Raw genomic sequence first — 20,742 nt, forward strand, 5'->3', positions numbered from 1 at the left:
CCACAATTCAGCAAGAATATCTTTAGTCATTATGTAAGCATACAAAATTTAATTAATGGTTGACTCAACTGCGACCGAAAAAACAAGCACAATAAAATTTACTAGCAGGAAATACGTTAAACAATTACAGATAGTTTAAAAACAGACAATAATGGAAAAAAAAGCAAATTAGCCTTGCTCTATAAATAACACAAGTTTTCCTGAAAGGTAAGATAACCATGATTCAGCCAAATATGATGTAAATTTTGCACTCCTTACAGTTGTAATGCTAAAAAGACAAACTGCAAAGGAAATTGATTACCTCAGTGTCTTCAGAAATCACTCTAATCTTTAGTTCCACAGCTCCACTGCGAACACCTTGCAAAGAGAAAAAAAGTGCTTCATCTCCCAAGGAAGCTCTTCTTATATCATCTAAGCCAAGAGATAAACTTCCAAGAAAATCATTCATTCCAAATGTGTCATGGTCCCAAAGCATCTGTCATTAACAGAGAAATTGATTAATAAAATATATAATTGTGCACATCCAATTTTACATATTAATTAAAAATTATAATCATGCCAAGTGACAGATTCATCTTTTGTGATTTATGTTTCAGTTAGCACTGATCAAACTGCACCTGCTGGTGGGAGATGTATAAATATATTTAAAGACTGGAGCAAATGATTGATTTATTTTTGCCATTTAAGCTTCAGTTAGTACTGATCCAATTCCACCTGGTGGTTAGTAGGCACTCTCACACAAACGATCCGTGGAACATGAAATTAATTAAGCAGGGTGAACCCTTCTCCAAATATGACATTCACAAATGCACTCAGTGCCTAATATAGACCTATTTGAGTAACATGAGGCGAAAAATTCAATTAACAAAATACCTTTTGAAGTATGAACAGAGGAAAGGATGAAAAGAAAATTGTTTGTAGTAACATGATGGAAAAAGATGGAAAGACCATTGGATAAAAAAGGAATAACTAAAGAAAGGGGCCTTCATAAAGAGTAATGGGAAAATAAATGTTTAATAAAGCAGAGCAAAGATCAACACACAACAGTAAGGTAAAAATTGTAAAGTAGTGGAGGAGACCAGTGATGAGAACAAAATGAGAACATAAAAACACAGTCACTGATAAAACACCAAAGACAAAAAACAGATAATTTTGAACTTTTAGAGTAAGTGATAAATTCATGTTTTGCCATTTATGCTTCAATTAGTTTTGATCCAATTTCAACTACTGGTGCAAAGGCACTCCACATATTGAAAGTTGTTTTCTGAATTTAAAACAGATGTTTTTATATCTATGCTGAAACTGTGTAATCAATGATAAATCAGATCCAGCCATTTCATCTGCAGGCACTGTCTTCTGACCTGAGCCATCATTGCACAACTAAGTAGCTAACTTATAGCTTCAATCAGCCCCCCCCTCTCTGTACTGTACAAAATGAGGGGTAGGATTTGACACCTGATTAATGCTATATCACATACATATGAAAAACTCTAATAACAGTATGCAGAAAAAAAACATGGTTTGCTCAGGGTACTATCAGAGGGCAATATGGAAAGTATTCCAAATATTATGCTATGGAAAAAGAAAGAATCACATAATAAGCATGGAATTGCTGATGACTGAATCTGACTTATCAAAGGCCACATTGCTTTAATCATTGTGCTGCATTACCAAGTAAAGGCAGTTAAATGAATTTCAGCTATATGTCTTCTAAGACTGTGGGAAATTGGATAGTCTGAGGATATTTGTGTGTGTGTGTATGAGAGAGAGAGAGAGAGGGGGGGGCGGAAGGGGGGGGGGGGGGAGAGAGAGTAGGTGTTGAGAACTAACAGAAACTTACCATATTTTTCATTAAGAAAATATATTGTAACAGTAAACTCACACATTTTATCCCACAGTGTAAGACTGAAAATACAATCTATTAATCAAGCCAATAAGTAAATAAATAAATGTGGGAGACAATATGGGATAACATTTGGTTTCACCTGCAGTAATTACCATATTCCTTGATGAATTAAAACAACACTTGCAAACAACAAAATCAAACAATGAAAAGTCCAGGATGGAACAATGACAGTATTATGAAAAGGATAGTCACACACACACACACACACACACACACACACACACACACACACACACACACACACAATGCACCTCACACACTCATGATCACAGTCTCTCGCTGCCAAGGCAAGTCTGTAAGCAGCAGTGCATGATGGGAGAACCAACTGGGCAGTGGGGATAAAGAGGACGCTGGGGCTGGGAGGGAGAGGGACAGCAGGGTAGGGGTGAGGGATAGGAAAGTGCTGTTTGTGGGAGCATACAGAGATTATGTGGGGAGAGGGTAGGAGAGCTAGGTGCAGTTGGGAGGCTAACAAGGAGTGGGGGGGGGGGGGGGGGCGGCGGACAGGTGGAAAGGAGAGAAGTAAAAAACTGTGGATGTCTTGGTAGAACAGAGGGCTGTGTTGTGCTGGAATGTGAACAGGGAAGGGGCTAGGGGGTAACTACAATGACTGACTTAGGATGAGGTCAGGAGGTTTATGGGAACATAGGATAAACTGTAAGAAGAGTTCCCATCTGTGCAATTCATAAAAGTTGATGTTGGTGGGAAGGATCCAGATGGCACAGGTTTCGAAGCAATCATTGAAATGAAGAATGTCATGTCAGGCAGAGTGCTTAGCAACAGGATGATCCAGCTGGTTCTTTGCCACAGTTTGTCGGTGGCCATCTATGTGGACAGACAGCTTGTTGGTTATCATGCCAATGTAGAATCCAACACAGTGGTTGCAGCTTGGATTTTAGAGCACATGACTGGTTTCACAGGCAGTTGATGCTTGTGAACAGACTAGGGTAGGTAGTGGTGGGAGAATGTATGGGACAGGTCTTGCATATACGTCTATTACAGGGGTTGGGAGGCAGAGGTTGCATAGGTATGTACAAGGTTATTGTGTAGGTTTGGTGGGTGGCAAAATACCACTGTGGGAGGGGTAGAAAGGATGGAGGGTAGGACATTCTACATCTACATGGATACTCTGCAAATCACACTTAAGTGCCTGGTAGAGGGTTCATCAAACCATCTTCACAATAATTCTCTATTATTCCACTCTTGGACAGCACACAGAAAAAACGAACACCTGTATCATTCCGTGCGAGTTCTAATTTCTTTTATTACAATGATCATTTCTCCCTATGTATGTCAGCATCAACACAATATTTTCGCATTCGGAGGAGAAAGTTGGTGATTGAAGTTTCGTCAGAAGATTCTGCCGCAAAGAAACATGCCTTTGTTTTAAGTATGTCCATCCCAAATACTCTACCAAGTCTGTGAGATTCCCTCCCCTATTTCATGATAAAACAAAATGTGCTGCTCTTCACTGAACTTTCTTCATGTACTCCATTAATCATATTTGATAAGGATCCCAGATCATGCAGCAGTACTCCAAAAGAGGACAGACAAACACAGTAGCATCATCTGCAAACAACCTAAGATGGCTGCTCAGATTGTCTCCTAAATCATTTATATAGATAAGGAACACCAAAAGGCCTATAACACTACCTAGGGGAATGCCAGAAATCACTTCTGTTGTACTCAACAACTTCCCATCAATTACTACAAACTGTGACCTCTATGACAGGAAATCGTAAATCCAATCACATAACTGAAATGATATTCCATAATCACCAATTTCGTTACAAGACACTTGTGTGATACAGTGTCAGGAAATCCAGACATATGAAATCAATTTGAACTCTCTTGTCAGTAGCACTCGGCACATTTCTCATTTCAGGGCGTGGTGAGAGGTGGTCAAAACTGTGATGGAGAATGATTTAGTTGCTTCAGTCCTAGATAGTAATGAGTAATTAGGGGAATGCTCCTCTGTGGCTGGATGCAGGGACTTTGGGAGGTGGTGGGTGACAGGAGAATAGCAAAACTATTATCATCCATGATGACTTCTAGAATCTCTATGACCATCATTGTACATGACTGCACAACTGCAGTGTCCAAAATGATCTGTCCCTAGATATATCACATACAGTGTTCAATGTGTATATATTAATAAAATTTGATTCCTGTGGAATCACTGCTTCTTGGTATTAATTTTTCAATTTCCATTAATATAGTCAGAACCTCTCACTTTCAATGCACTGAACACTATATTAGATTCAGAAGATTTCAAAAATATTTTAATCTATTGCGGTAGATGTTACAAAAATAATAAATCAAAGTTGATTTCATGAGATGACATATTGGAGTCAAATTATTATCATAAATTATTACAATATTTCTGGCAGTAATGTATCATTTTCATTCAGATTAGCAATCACAGCTCTCCCAACACAGTGAATAATTGATTTATGGTTTTACAGTTTGTTCATTTAAACTTTGTGAACTTGAATTACAATTTTTTGTTACTGAGAATCAAGCATAAATAACTGACAGTGACACCACCAAAAGGATAAGAAACATCAAACTATCATAATTAATTATTCATCCAGAGAAAAGATAAGGTAATCAAAAACACAAGAACATGTGGAGACACTTAAGAGTACCTAAAACAGAACAAGAATGTTTTGAAGCTGTGCTACTAAGCTGCTATTGGGAGTGAAACTCTCCTTGCTGGGTGACATTAATAACATTTACATGTTTGGTAGCAAGACTTTCTTTGAGATCCACTTAACCCATCATGTAACAGAGCAATGCAGGACTGTCCATATTCTTATAGTATTTTTTTTCTGAGCTTTCTTCATTAGTGATATATAGGCCATGGGTAAACAAAAAACTGTCATATTCTTATTAAAGTGTCTTTTCCAAACCTTCATTATTCACATTGTAATTTACCAATAGCTGATATCAATAGTGTTCACAGCTGACAAGAAAACATTTGATTTAAGGAAATGCTCAGAATTTATTACAACTGCAAGCCACGTGTTCATCGAAACTCAACACTTCTAAAAATTGATTGTTAGCTTATTTGAAAGCTCTCTTTCAAGCGCAACTTTTACTATTTCTGAAAACATAATACTTCAAAAGTTATTTGTGCTTAAAATTTTTGTGTTCCATAATATTCCAATTTTAAAATGTACTTCTTGCTGGAATTCAGTATCACGGTCTTGTAGCCCTAATTTTTCTGTTTCCTAAAATATATGCTTTCACTAAAGTAACATGTTAGTTTCTTAATTATTAAATTAAGATTTCACATACTCAAAAATTTTTGAGAAATTTTGGGAATCCCTTTACCATTGAATCATCCTTCTAATAAAGTATAATCTATTATTTGGTAATTACCTACCTAAACAGCTTTTAGTTAAACAAATTTAATTCATGACTACTGTACTTTTGTATCGTTAATTTTTTCTGTCTTATATGTTAATATTTAAAATATAACATCCCATATTTTGCCATTTTGTAATTTCTGTAACACATGTGACTATAAATATGTGCCATGTGTAAAGCAGCAGTCAAAGCATGAAGTCAAAAAGTGAACTTCAAAGTGAGTTGGAGTTGAACATTCAAGACGTTGCTGTTATCAACAGCCTGGGTATAGCAATCATTACATAAAGTCTGTACTGAGTTGGTAATAAGCATCCAGTATTTTGTTGATCATTGTCACTTCTGAAAGATCTGTAACTCCTTCCAGTTTGTGTAGCTGACTGACCTGCATTAAAATATAAATATATATTCTGAGAAAGCAGATCATCGAACTAACCTATATGCTATAAATGTGGAGAGAAATGAAAAACAAATTCTGAAGTGCTGTTTACATTATTTAATAACAGTTCACCAATCAATAACCAGAGACATGAGATCAAAGCAAAAATTTGATGAGGCAGAGGCATGCGAAAGAGGTCAGTAAGTTACAAGCAATGCCTGCATTTCTTGCAATGAGGCTTTGATAGTTCATATTCATTGTCACAATTCCAATTACAAACCTCAATTATTGTCACAAATATAAATGTCATCTTTGTTTTCTATTTGTTCTTCACCTCAATCATTACTAGCACTGGTTCTGTATGTAATCATTCACTGTGCAATGAAAAACTTGGAATCACAGTTTGAAGTCATTGAGATATATGTTTTCCTCACATTTTCTTTCTACACTCCCGGAAATGGAAAAAAGAACACATTGACACTGGCGTGTCAGACCCACCATACTTGCTCCAGACACTGCGAGAGGGCTGTACAAGCAATGATCACACGCACGGCACAGCAGACACACCAGGAACCGCGGTGTTGGCCGTTGAATGGCGCTAGCTGCGCAGCATTTGTGCACCGCCGCCGTCAGTGTCAGCCAGTTTGCCGTGGCATACGGAGCTCCATCGCAGTCTTTAACACTGGTAGCATGCCGCGACATTGTGGACGTGAACCGTATGTGCAGTTGACGGACTTTGAGCGAGGGCTTATAGTGGACATGCGGGAGGCCGGATGGACGTACCGCCGAATTGCTCAACACGTGGGGCGTGAGGTCTCCACAGTACATCGATGTTGTCACCAGTGGTCGGCGGAAGGTGCACGCAAACGCCGACCTGGGACCGGACCGCAGCGACGCACGGATGCACGCCAAGACCGTAGGATCCTACGTAGTGCCGTAGGGGACAGCACCGCCACTTCCCAGCAAATTAGGGACACTGTTGCTCCTGGGGTATCGGCGAGGACCATTCGCAACTGTCTCCATGAAGCTGGGCTACGGTCACGCACACCGTTAGGCCGTCTTCCGCTCATGCCCCAACATCGTGCAGCCTGCTTCCAGTGGTGTCGCGACAGGAGTGAATGGAGGGACGAATGGAGACGTGTTGTCTTCAGCGATGAGAGTCGCTTCTGCCTTGGTGCCAATGATGGTCGTATGCGTGTTTGGCGCCGTGCAGGTGAGCGCCACAATCAGGACTGCATACGACCGAGGCACACAGGGCCAACACCCGGCATCATGGTGTGGGGAGCAATCTCCTACACTTGCCGTACACCTCTGGTGATCGTCGAGGGGACACTGAATAGTGCACGGTACATCCAAACCGTCATCAAACCCATCGTTCTACCATTCCTAGACCGGCAAGGGAACTTGCTGTTCCAACAGGACAATGCATGTCCGCATGTATCCCGTGCCACCCAACGTGCTCTAGAAGGTGTAAGTCAACTACCCTGGCCAGCAAGATCTCCGGATCTGTCCCCCATTGAGCATGTTCGGGACTGGATGAAGCGTCGTCTAACGCGGTCTGCACGTCCAGCACGAACGCTGGTCCAACTGAGGCGCCAGGTTGAAATGGCATGGCAAGCCGTTCCACAGGACTACATCCAGCATCTCTACAATCGTCTCCATGGGAGAATAGCAGCCTGCATTGCTGCGAAAGGTACTGTACTAGTGCCGACATTGTGCATGCTCTGTTGCCTGTGTCTATGTGCCTGTGGTTCTGTCAGTGTGATCATGTGATGTATCTGACCCCAGGAATGTGTCAATAAAGTTTCCCCTTCCTGGGACAATGAATTCACGGTGTTCTTATTTCAATTTCCAGGAGTGTACATCCATTTTTACTTTATCCTCTCCTTTCTAATGAGACTGAGTTTCATTTAAGTATTCTTCCAACTGAGCCCATATGGACAGGTCTCAGGCTAATCATAGCTTCAACTGGTCTCACATGCAAATTTTATTTTATTGGTCACCGTAAGATAAGCAACCCTTGGATAGTGCAAACAGCAGGAAGTGTCTAGTACCTTACTTCATTTAGATGAAACTAAGTATGAAGAAATATATCATGGAGTATTTCAACATACTGTTGTAATCTTTTTTAATAATTATATAAAAGTCAAGAGAACACATTACTGATTTCTGACAGTTAATTGTTAAAAACACACAATTTTATTTCCAGAAAGAAAAGGATACTCATCAAAGAGAGAGAGATGACTTCCACTTAGAACACAGCAGCACAACTATTATAGTATTAAAAATTTCAGGATGGAAGTAAGAAACAAAAGCAGAAGAAAACATGGAACCATTCACCTGTAGATGGATGATGGGTAATGCAAAGCGCACTTGAAAGATCACAAAATTGCAAATTCTCTCTACAGATACATGGACACACGCAAAACACCCTTTTGTGGTAATAACAATATGAACTTTTTATTAGTTGGTTCTCCTGGAAGACAATGCAAGAGCAGTCGAAAAGACTGGAGCAGTTGGAAGCATGTAAGACAATTGGTGCAGCAAGACGGTAGGGAAATACTGGAAGGTAAGAGAGGAGGGGAGTCATACGGCTCACAGTAGATGAGGTGAAATGTAGGTTAACACTGATAATAATTCCAAACCTGAAAGTAAGACAAGCAGGGAGGGGGAAGGGACGGTGCGCACAAAAGCCACAAGCCAGAAAGAGAGAGAGAGTATTGGGAAGAATATGAGCTCAATTTTGGGGCAGGTGCAGAGTAGGATGGAAAACATTAAGAGTGTGGTAATTCCAATCCTAATGCTGATATGCTAGACGATAGAAATCACCAAAAAGGGGTACATTTTGAAAAACTTAATGAAATGTAAAAGCACAATACAACTGAACAACTCATAATGTTGCGCAGACAAAATGAACAAGAGAACAGATTCAAACATCTTGACATCAAAGATAAACGAGAGTTGACTCGGTTGATGATACACAGAATGTAGCAAAAACCAGGTAGGACACTAGGGGTCCCACAATGTTAATACGGATGTGGCATAGGTAACCATTGGGGGTGCCGAAGTGTCCAACAGGGGGCTTACTCATCTGACATGAGATACTCGCAAGTGTCCAAGCGTGACAATTGTTTTTTTATACCTGGCCAATTGAAATGCTCAGTGATTATTTTTGTGGTAGCTTTGATGCTCAGGTGGGCCAGTCCATGCAGGGATGCAAGGATTGTCTAGTGTAGAAGGGTAGGCATGACTGGGCAAGCATGTTTGTTGAGGTGTTGCAGATGATGGGTATGTAGGAAGCTGGGAGGGGGTGAAGCTGGGAGTAGGTGAAGCTCGAGTGTTAAAGAGCATTTTGTGTTCGTCAATATTTCAGCTAGCTCCGTATCATCTGTAGACTTGCTAATGTGTTCATGTCCAGGAGAGTCAAGATAATGTTTATGTGCAGCAAATAGTCTGTGACGATGTTATAGAACCTATGCGTATACCATACATCCACACAATAGTGACAGATGAGGTCCATGTGCCAGAGTGGTCGAGGCAGAACATCCTTTCCAGGCTTATGAATGACATCAGCCAGTGAACAGTGGTCTATAAAGATGGTGAACTTGTGACCTTCAATATCATCACAAAAGTGTTTGATTGCCTCGTACACCACGAGTAGTTTGAGGTCAAACATTGACCATTTATGCTGAGAGGTAAAAGTTCCTTAGAAAATAACTGAAGAGGCTTGGTTGTGTCGCCAATATGCTGCTGCAATACTGTGCCAATATATGTGTCACTATCACCAACAGTAACTGAGATGTGAGCATCAGGCACTGAGTGAGCCACTGCGGCAGCAGTTTTGAGTGATTCTAAAGGCACCTTCCTAGTGCCTGAGATGTTCTTACCAATGAAGGTGTCAGTAAGGGAAGACTGGATAAAGGTGGCATGTGGAAGATGGGGATGGTGCAAACTTACAGTAGCAAGGAACATATGTAGTTCATGGTAGTTTGTAGGTAAAGGTAGGTTCCAAATGAAATCGGCATGGTGAGATGTTGGTTGGGTGCCATTACACAAAATGGTATAACCATGAAGGTGTCAGTGTTGTGTGTCAGTAGTTATTTTTTATGACTGGTACAACACTGTTGGGGTATAGAGTCACCTGGACCTGTGACAGGTGGTGTTCACACTACTGAGTGGTAGATCAAAAAATCATAATGTCATCAAGGTAAACATACACGAATGGCAGGTTGAACGAGAGAGAGTCAGTAAAACTCTGTGAAGTTTGGGCAGCATTTTTGTGGCCGTCAAGCATGATTTGGGTAAGCAGTGTACTTTTTTGGAATGTAATCAGTGAACATAGGTATTCTGTGGTAAGTCTTGTGGCAGTCCAGGATATTAAAACACCCATGTACCATTAAGCAACTGCGAGAAGTCTTGGACGTGAGGAATAGGCTAGTTATCTATAACAAGCCACCTTTCTTCTGAATAAGATGTATGAGGGAAGACCAAATGCTGTCGAATGAGTGAATGATTTCAGCATCAAGTGGTTCACTATTGGTTGACTTGGCATATCGTAACTTATGAAGTATGAGTTGTCCTTCTGTTGTATTAACTCTGTGGCTCATGCCATCAGAGATTGCTGCCACAAGCTTGTTGTTGCAACTCGCTTAAGGACCTTCAGTGTCACTGTGTGAGGGGGAAATACACTGGGGTGAGACACTGCAGAGACAAATGTGATTGACCATGGAATCCTGAAACATCAATGACGGTGAAGGTAGAGCAGACTAGACAGAAGCCGCTTAGTGCACTTGTGAAGAAGTCATGCTGCAGGGCTGGCGTACTACATGAAGAGCCCATGCCAACCATGAAGATGCAGCAACTACACTCCTGGAAATGGAAAAAAGAACACATTGACACCGGTGTGTCAGACTCGCCATACTTGCTACGGACACTGCGAGAGGGCTGTACAAGCAATGATCACACGCACGGCACAGCGGACACACCAGGAACCGCGGTGTTGGCCGTCGAATGGCGCTAGCTGTGCAGCATTTGTGCACCGCCGCCGTCAGTGTCAGCCAGTTTGACGTGGCATACAGAGCTCCATCGCAGTCTTTAACACTGGTAGCATGCCGCGACAGCGTGGACGTGAACCGTATGTGCAGTTGACGGACTTTGAGCGAGGGCGTATAGTGGGCATGCGGGAGGCCGGGTGGACGTACCGCCGAATTGCTCAACACGTGGGGCGTGAGGTCTCCACAGTACATCGATGTTGTCGCCAGTGGTCGGCGGAAGGTGCACGTGCCCGTCGACCTGGGACCGGACCGCAGCGACGCACGGATGCACGCCAAGACCGTAGGATCCTACGCAGTGCCGTAGGGGACCGCACCGCCACTTCCCAGCAAATTAGGGACACTGTTGCTCCTGGGGTATCGGCGAGGACCATGAAGCTGGGCTATGGTCCCGCACACCGTTAGGCCGTCTTCCGCTCACGACCCAACATCGTGCAGCCTGCCTCCAGTGGTGTCGCGACAGGCGTGAATGGAGGGACGAATGGAGACGTGTCGTCTTCAGCGATGAGAGTCGCTTCTGCCTTGGTGCCAATGATGGTCGTATGCATGTTTGGCGCCGTGCAGGTGAGCGCCACAATCGGGACTGCATACGACCGAGGCACACAGGGCCAACACCCGGCATCATGGTGTGGGGAGCGATCTCCTACACTGGCCGTACACCTCTGGTGATCGTCGAGGGGACACTGAATAGTGTACGGTACATCCAAACCATCATCGAACCCATCGTTCTACCATTCCTAGACCGGCAAGGGAACTTGCTGTTCCAACAGGACAATGCACGTCCGCATGTATCCCGTGCCACCCAACGTGCTCTAGAAGGTGTAAATCAACTACCCTGGCCAGCAAGATCTCCGGATCTGTCCCCCATTGAGCATGTTTGGGACTGGATGAAGCGTCGTCTCACGCGGTTTGCACGTCCAGCACGAACGCTGGTCCAACTGAGGTGCCAGGTGGAAATGGAATGGCAAGCCGTTCCACAGGACTACATCCAGCATCTCTACGATCGTCTCCATGGGAGAATAGCAGCCTGCATTGCTGCGAAAGGTACTGTACTAGTGCCGACATTGTGCATGCTCTGTTGCCTGTGTCTATGTGCCTGTGGTTCTGTCAGTGTGATCATGTGATGTATCTGACCCCAGGAATGTGTCAAAGTTTCCCCTTCCCTGGACAATGAATTCACGGTGTTCTTATTTCAATTTCCAGGAATGTATTTGTTGAATTAGTGAGGTATTGTGCACTCAATGAGCACTGATGGCAGAGTGTTGTTGCCAAATGGTGAGCTGGGTCGGTAACACAGAACACTCAGAGAGGGAGTATAGGAGGAGGAGGGTGTTGTACACATGGCATGGAAGGAGTGCTGAACAGCCTGGACCATGCACCAGATGAATGGTGTAGCAGTGAAGCCAACTCTTGGTAGAGGTCACAAGCAATTAGGGAGTAGGTGCAGGTAGTGCCCAAAAGTTAGTACCAGGTGGGTATGTGCCGTCCCGTGCAACCATGTGTGCTCTCGCATAGCCCCTGCCAGCTAAGTGAAATGGCGTGGGGTGGATGGGAGGGGGGAGGTGCCGCTCATAGTACCAACATCATCATCTGAATGACTATTTGAGCTAGTGAGAATGTGTCTGTGCTGCAGGGTGCTATATGCTTGATCTGCAGTGCATAACTTATTTTCCAGCAGACTGGAAGCATATGGCAATAATTGTAATTTCAATTCATAGGGGAGTCTGACAAACCAATGTCTATAACATAATGTCGAGCATGAATTCGATGTCCGGTGATGCATGAAGGTGCAACAAAGGTGGGGTGAGGACCTAGACCCTAAGTTCTCATCATATATAATACAATGTGCAATCTTGGAAGGGTCCATGGCAAATGTTCAATAATAATAGTTTTAGCCTCAGAGTATTTGTGATAGGCAGGTTGTGCAAATGACCAACCAGGCAAATAAAACAGGAGTCTTTGTCCATAATGCTATGAAGGTCAAAGATGTTATCTGTTAAAAATACCAATTGCGTGGATTGTCCTTCAGTAATGGAGGGAATTAAGGAAACCTACTGGATAAAACCGTTTTCATCAGTGTTGGTTTAGGAGGTATATCTGAGTGACTGGTAAGGGCAGTACAGCATTGGCAGTACCAAAATCTTGATTGAGCAGTTGCAGATATCCCGATGAGGCACCAACCGAGTTGTCAATGCAAAGAGCGTGCGCAGCACACCTTGGTAGGTGCAAGAGCATGATAGACTGGCAAGATGGGGATGTGGGGATGACCACGGTCATCAAAGGTAGCATTGTGTGAACATGCAGAAGAAAGATGTGATGTGATGTAATGTGTCACTCAAGGACTACTGGGGGGGGGGGGGGGGGAGGGGGGGGGGTTGGGATGCCTGAAGGAAAGGTGCAGATGTGCAGCTGACCATCATGGGATACAGCTGTAGCCGCAGAATGCAAAAACAGAGAAGTCAGAATATAGGGTGTCAAAGAGTGGGTGCCATTTATAGAAGGCAAGTGGTGCACAGATCCCAGGCCATCGATTGGCAGTGGTGAAATACGCAGTACAGTAGTTGCACATTGTGAGATAACATCAGGTTCAGAACATACACTGTAAACAGGTTGTGCAACATGTGAAGTGCAGAAATCGACATTATTCTGTGGAAACACTGGAGTTGGTGCATTTTTTTCGCACCTCTGTGCAGCTGATGAGGAAAGAGCATCAATTCGAGTCACATAGGGGCAGAATTGTTACTGCTTCAGTTTCGTGTGGAATGTGGAGGACAGCATGTTTGAGGTCCACAGTCTCCCAGTGCAATGTAATCGGGTAGAACAGAGTTGAACATGTTATACATCACCGGGTTCATAGATGAAACTTTCTTGCAGATTAAAACTGTGTGCCAGACCGAGACTCCAACTTGGGACTTTTGCCTTTTGCAGGCAAGTGCTCTACCAACTGAGCTACCCAAGCATGACTCACACCCATCCTCACAGCTTTACTTCCGCCAGTACCTCATCTCCTACCCTCCAAACTAACTCATAGTTAGTAAGGTACGCACGCAGAAGTAAACTAACACCAGAATAATTTTTGACAGAATGTGGGGGAGTTTGGGGATGTACACACTCAGATTGAGAATATACTCACTAATCACACTTCCAGTACGCTGCATCCAGATGCGGTGAGCTGTAAGACTGGTGAACATAGAGGTCCAACAAAAAAATGCCACAATAGCAATCTGAGACAAAGTGCACATTTGTACTGCAGGCATTGAAAATGATGTTTACATCATTAGGGTCACCAGTATAATGATTCCAGTCCTAAAGATGGTATGGTAGAGGATGGAAATCACCAACAAGTGATTCATTATCAAAAACATTAATGTGACATGGAAGCACAATACTCTCAAACAACTCATAATGACATACTGACACAAATAACAAAATAGGAGAGTCAAAGATCATAAAATCAAAGATGAATGATAGTGTTCTAGTGGGTGATGGTTACCACAAGAGGAAATGACAAGAGCAAGGAAGTGGGGAGTGGAACAGAGCATAAAAGGGGTGACAAAATGTGTCCAGTGATTTCTGTATGCACTCTAACTTATGGTAGCCAGTGTTAGCCATTATGGAGTTAGTTTTTATTAACTTATTATTTTATGTCAAAACTAATAAAAATAACACAGAGTATCAGGACAACTTAATTAAACAATAAATGGGATCATTCAGCTAAGTTGTTTAACTCACATACTTCCAAAACCATTTGAGATACTGCGATTCTGTTTTCACTCAGATGAAATGAAAAGAAGTCCTCACTGAACTAAATATAATCTCTTATCATAGCTGTATTAACTAAAGAAATGACCTCCATCTCTTTCATTAGAACTATAGTAATGTCTATTAGTATTGTTGAATTTAAAGAAACAAATTCAACAGTGTTTCACTCAGAAAAATCAGAAAAGTAGTTTTACTGAAATTATAATACTTAGGAGCTGGAATTCATTTAAAAAATAAACTGTTTGCTGGATGATGCAAGTTTGAAGTATTTGAGATAAGTTTAATTTAAAACTTAATGTGACTACATGTGGTTGGACTGACACATCAGCTCTAAAGCAAAGGGTGCGGCATCTAATGATGATTCAGTAGTTAAGTACAGTAACAATTCTCCTCTTGTTTCTGCGAGAGATTTAGAAGGAAAGTGAATGTCACAAACTGAATAGATTTTTATACAAGAAATTAAGTTATAATTTCACACAAAAAATTTAACAGGAGTTTAATTTTTAGATACACATGTACATTGTAAAATTACAATACCAGCCAAGGCAACAAAAATGAAATCATGAAAGAAAGTGGTGTTAAACACTACCTCAAATTATGTCAGCAATTCATTCAAAATGCAACCATCTACTTTAAAACATGTTTGCAGTCTCCATTGCAGGGACTTCTGTTTACTCTGAAGATATTCCTCCAATAATATCTGACACACTAGAAGAATGCTTTGTTTTAACAACTCTCAGAGCATCAGAATTTGTGTAGAGACTTCATCTGAGAGTTTATCCCACGGAAAAATGTCAAGCAGTGTCAAACAAGTTGATCATGCAGACCAACTGATAATGCCTTCACATCCTGTCTGTCGACCAGAAAACAGCCAGGTAAGTGATTTTCTAACCACAGATGACCAGTTTCAAGTGGTACTTCCTCTATGAGGGTTGATAGCAGAGTGGTGTGTATTTGCTACAATTAAGGTTTCTTTAATAGGGTAAGGACCATTTCTGTCTTCTCCAACAATCCAAGAACAAACATTCACACTTCACCACCACTGATGTTTAGTTTTCTTAAGCTAGTGTGAATGACTGGCAGCCCAATAATGCATAATTTTTATACCTCTCTCTGTGATTTGTAGTGATTGCTTCACCAGTAAAGATAATTCTTTGAAGATATGGTGGGAACAGGATAGAGCTGCTAGATGCAGCAGTAAGAAGCTGTCCCCTGTCAGTATACCACAGTGGATTCAACTCAACAGTTCTCACTGCATTCCTTCTGCAGTCACCATAAACAAGCAGAATATACACAAATACCTCATCTGTAATGGATTTTCTCTCAAACACTGTGGCTGATTAGGTAATATGCAGTTTTGAGTGTTGGGATGTCTCAGTCCACATAGGTGTAGTGCTGCAATCTATTGAGAAGCCTTGAGAACTTAGAGAAAAATGCTATGGACCATGGGCTGAATGTACTGGTGAGTGTGAGTGGCTGCATGAGACAGCATGTATTTATAGCCAGAAAATTGTGTCTGTTTCATGAAAATCAAATCACATCACATTTTATGGGTTCCAAGAATGTCTGGAGTGAGTAACTGTGTTCCCTTATGCACTACAGATACTGTACATGCAAGTACTGTACTGGTTAGTGGTGCTGGCTACTGTGGAAAGTACGGGTTGGGCTAACAACAATATTATTTATTTATTTTATTTATTTATTTATTTAACCTGATCAGATTAGGGCCATCAGGCTCTCTCTTACATCGGACCAGTGTTCCACACATGCAGCATTTCACACATCAGAGTTACATCATGACCATAGTTTAAATGAGAATATTAGGTTACTCTAGTGACAATATGAATAAAGAGTAGTGACTAAGACCTAATAAAGTAAATGCGGCAGTATTTTTACAACAGGTGCTGTACATAAAGATTATGATAAAAGCAATAATAATAACAGTAAAAAAATGTAACGATAAACATGACTAAGACCTAATAAATTAAATGCTGGCAGTATTTTTACAGCAGGTGCTATACATACAGATTATGATAAAAGCAATAATAAGCAATAATAATAACAGTAAAAAATAATGACAAACATGAGAAGGATTGGCAATAGTAATGAAGGTTTGTGCAGATGTACATAATATCTAGGTGTGTAAAGTAGATGTTTACTAGTTTAGCATGTTTTGGGGAATGGAGATTTAAGGAGGGGGAAAGAGGGAAGTAATGAGGTGAAGTGCATTCATGTACAGGGGAAGGCATTACTGTTGCTTAAGTAGATACGCCATTAACTGTTTTTTGAAGCTGGACATGTTTTTAAGTTCTCTAACATAATGAGGGAGGTTATTCCAGAGTCGGGTTCCCGCTACTGTAAAGGACTTTGAGAAGATGACTGAGCGATGCAGTGGAACGGAGAGGATTTTATTATAATGGGAAAGTGTGTTTCTGTCATGTTGTTCCGACATGAGCGTTAGGGACGAGGAGAGATATGAGGGACAGTTTACATTTATAAGGCAGTAGATGAGACAGAGTGTATGGAAATTTCTGCGTTTGTCTGCACGCAGCCAGGACAATTTTGCATATGCTGGTGAAATGTGATCAAAAAGTCGAACGTCACAGATATATCGGATGCAGGCATTCATGACCAGTTCTAGACGTCGGGAATTTTCCTGAGAGAGGCCTTGTAGGAAAATATCGCTGTAGTCAATGATTGGGAGTATAAGCGTTTGTACTAATTTCTTTTTCAGATCGAAAGGGAAGAGTTTTTTATATTTTTGTAGGACATGAAGGGATGCAATGTGGAAAAGATAGACAGCTACTCACCACAAAGAGGAGACTTTGACTCACAGACAGGCACAGTGAAAAAGAACACTAGAAATACTTTTAGCTATTGAATAGAATCCTTCCTCAAAAGTAGAATTCTCACACATTCACACAACAACTACTCACACACATGGCCACTGTCACTGGGTGCTTAGGCCCAACTGTGACTGCATATGATGTGAGCAGCAATTTACCTGAGGTGGCTAGTGGTGTTGTATACTACAATTTTTGAAAACTACTTATCAGATTTACAAGAGGGAAATTTATTTGAATTAATACAACAGAAATTATTATTAAAACTGTAGAAATTATTATAAATTCATTTGAAAAATAGAAGTTGATACCAATATCTCTGTAATTAATAGATCTATGACAATAGACTATAAATGGTTTGGTAATGACTTCCTTACAATTCACCTTCACAGAAATAGAATTACATTATCTTATAAGTTTCTGTAAACACACTCTAAGTAAAGAAACTATACACCACAAAGTAATTATTTGAATGGGACAGAAATGAGAAGATGTGATGTAAATGCACAGACAACCAAGGCTTACAATTTCAGAAAAATTCGATGATTTGTTCAACAGAACGGCTTCACAAATTGAGCAAGACAATAAAATGTTGGTCCATCTCTGGCCCTTATGGCCGGCCGGGGTGGCTGAGCGGTTGTAGGTGCTACAATCTGGGACTGCGCGACTGCTACGGTCACAGGTTCGAATCCTGCCTTGGGCATGGAGGTGTGTGATGTCCTTAGGTTAGTTAGGTTTAAGTAGTTCTAGGTTCTAGGGGGCTGATGGCCTCAGATGTTGAGTCCCATAGTGCTCAGAGCCGTTTGAACTATTTTTTGTCCCTTATGCAAACAGTTATTTAGCTTGGCACTGATTGACAGAATTGTTGGATGTTCTTCTAAGTGATATTGTGCCCAATTCTGTCCAATTGGCTTGTTAGTTTGTCAAAATCCCAAGCTAGTTGGAGGGCCCTGTTCATAATGTTCCAAACATTCTTATTGGGGAGAGATCCAGCACCCTTGACGGCCAAACTAGGGTTTGTCAAACACAACAGCAAGCTGTAGAAACTCGTGCTCTGTGCAGGCGGGCATTATCTTACTGACTTGTAAGCCCAGGGTGGCTTGCGATTAAGGGCAACAAAACAGCATAGAATATTATCGGTATATTGCTGTGCTGTAAGGGTGCCACGGATGGCAACAGAAGGGGTCCTGCTATGAAATGAAGTGGGACATCAGACCATCACTCCTTGTTGTCGGGCTATATGGTGGGTGACAGTCAGGTTGGTATCCCACTGCTGTCCGGGGCATCTGAGCTCAAGTCGAAGCGGGACTTATCACTGAAGACAATTCTACTCCAATAAATGAGATTCCATGCTGAAGATGTGTCTGGAGATGCCTTGGACAGCAGTAGGATACCCACTTGACTGTCACCAGCCATATGACCCAACAGAAAGGAATGATGGTCTGGGGTGCTATTTCTGTTCATCCTCTTACAGTTGTCATCTCTTACAGTACAGCAGTACGTTGACAATATTCTACAGCCTGTTTTGTTGCCCTTCATGGCAATCCATCCCCATCAGCAAGATAATACCTGCCCACACAGGGTGAGAGTTTCTACTGCTTGTCTTTGTGCTTCTTGGCCATCAGGGTTGCTGGAACTCTCCCGAATTGAGAACATTTGGAACATTAGGATTAGGACCCTCTAATCAGCTTAGGATTTTCACACTGCGACACACCAATTGGACAGAATTTGGCACAATATCTCTCAGGAGGATATCCAAATACTCTATCAATCAATACAAAGTCAAGAGCCAGAGGTGAACTAATGTGTTATTGACTTGCTCAATTTGTGAAGCTCTGTTCCTTGAATAAATCATCCAATTTGTCTGAAATTGTAATCATTTGTTTGCCTGTATATGTACATCTCATCTACCAATTTCTGCCCCATGTGGACAATTTTTTAATGGTGTGTCTTCTTTCTCTTTTTTTTCTTCTGAGAGTGTATTTAAGGTGAACAGCTTAGCTGAACCACACTCTATGCATAGTTCAGTGAGATATACCGCGTGATCAAAAACTGAATAAATCACAGAATGATGTAGACAGAGAGGTACAAATTGACTCACATGCTTGGAATGACATGTGGTTTTATTAGAACCAAAAAAATACAGAAGTTCAAAAAATGTCCGACAGATAGCGCTTCATATGATCAGAATAGCAATAATTAGCATAACAAAGGAAGACAAAGCAAAGACGATATTCTTTACAGGAAATGCTCAATATGTCCACCATCATTCCTCAACAATAGCTGTAGCTGAGGAATAATGTTGTGAACAGCACTGTAAAGCATGTCCGGTGTTATGGTGAAGCATTGGCGTCAGATGTTGTCTTTCAGCATCACTAGAGATGTTGGTTGATCACGATACACTTGTGACTTCAGGTAACCCCACAGCCAATAATCCACGGACTGAGGTCTGGGACCTCGGAGGCCAAGCATGATGAAAGTGGCGGCTGAGCACACGATCATTACCAAACAAAGCGAACAAGAGATCTTTCATGCGTCTAGCAATATGGGGTGGAGTGCCATCCTGCATAAACATTGTACGTACCAGCAGGTGTTTTTCAACCAGGCTGGTGGATGATGCGATTCTGTAACATATCGGCGTACCTCTCACCTGTCGCGGTAGCAGTTACAAAACCAGAATCATGCATTTCCTTGAAGAAAAAAGGCCCGATAACAGTAGATGTGGTAAATCCAACCCATACCATGACTTTCTCGTCATGCATGGATTTTCCACTACAGTTTTAGGATTTTCGATAGCCAAAATTCTGCAGCTGTGGGCACTGACAGACCCTCGGAGCGTGAAATGAGCTTCGTCGGTCCACAACACATTACTCAACCAATCGTCATCTTCCGCCATCTTTTGGAACCCCCACACTGCAAATGCCCTCCACTTCACTAAATCGTCAGGTAACAGTTCATGATACTGATGGATTTTTTACACATAGTATCGGATGGTACGCCTCAGTGCCAACCAAACAGTAGTGTATGGAATGCCGGTGCGACGTGCGACTGCACGAGCACTGACTTCCTGTGCATGGACGAACCCACTACAGTCTCCATTTCTTCCTGAACTGTCTCAGCAGCATTACATCTTGTGCTCGTTCGGCCACTACGGGATCTATTGTCTAAACAACCCGTGGCTTCGAACTTCGAAATCATTCTCACCACACCTTTACCCGTTCGTATCCCCTCCCTATGGTGATAGGATCGTAACACTGAACTAACACATTCCCCATTCTGATAATTTTGTTTTTGTTCTAATAAAACCCCATGTCATTCCAAGCATGTGTGTCAATTTTTATCTCTCTATCTGCATTATTCCGTGGTTTATTAAGTTTTCAAATTTATACTGACTTTTTGATCAGCCAGTAAATAAGCACAGATTGCTTTTTA

The 20,742-nt window shown here is 41.8% G+C and overlaps 1 protein-coding gene across 1 annotated transcript in view; it reads right to left on the reverse strand.

Annotated features, from left to right (window-relative positions):
- Positions 1-20,742, reverse strand: part of LOC126361173 (uncharacterized) — a 698,690-nt gene that overhangs the window by 75,896 nt on the left and 602,052 nt on the right. Inside the window, exon 15 of the mRNA XM_050007769.1 lies at positions 302-475. Within this exon, the coding sequence (XP_049863726.1) occupies positions 302-475 (174 nt within the window). The remainder of the gene's footprint in view (positions 1-301; positions 476-20,742) is intronic.

This window comes from Schistocerca gregaria, chromosome 1 (genome assembly GCF_023897955.1).
Source record: "Schistocerca gregaria isolate iqSchGreg1 chromosome 1, iqSchGreg1.2, whole genome shotgun sequence".
NCBI lineage: Eukaryota > Metazoa > Arthropoda > Insecta > Orthoptera > Acrididae > Schistocerca > Schistocerca gregaria.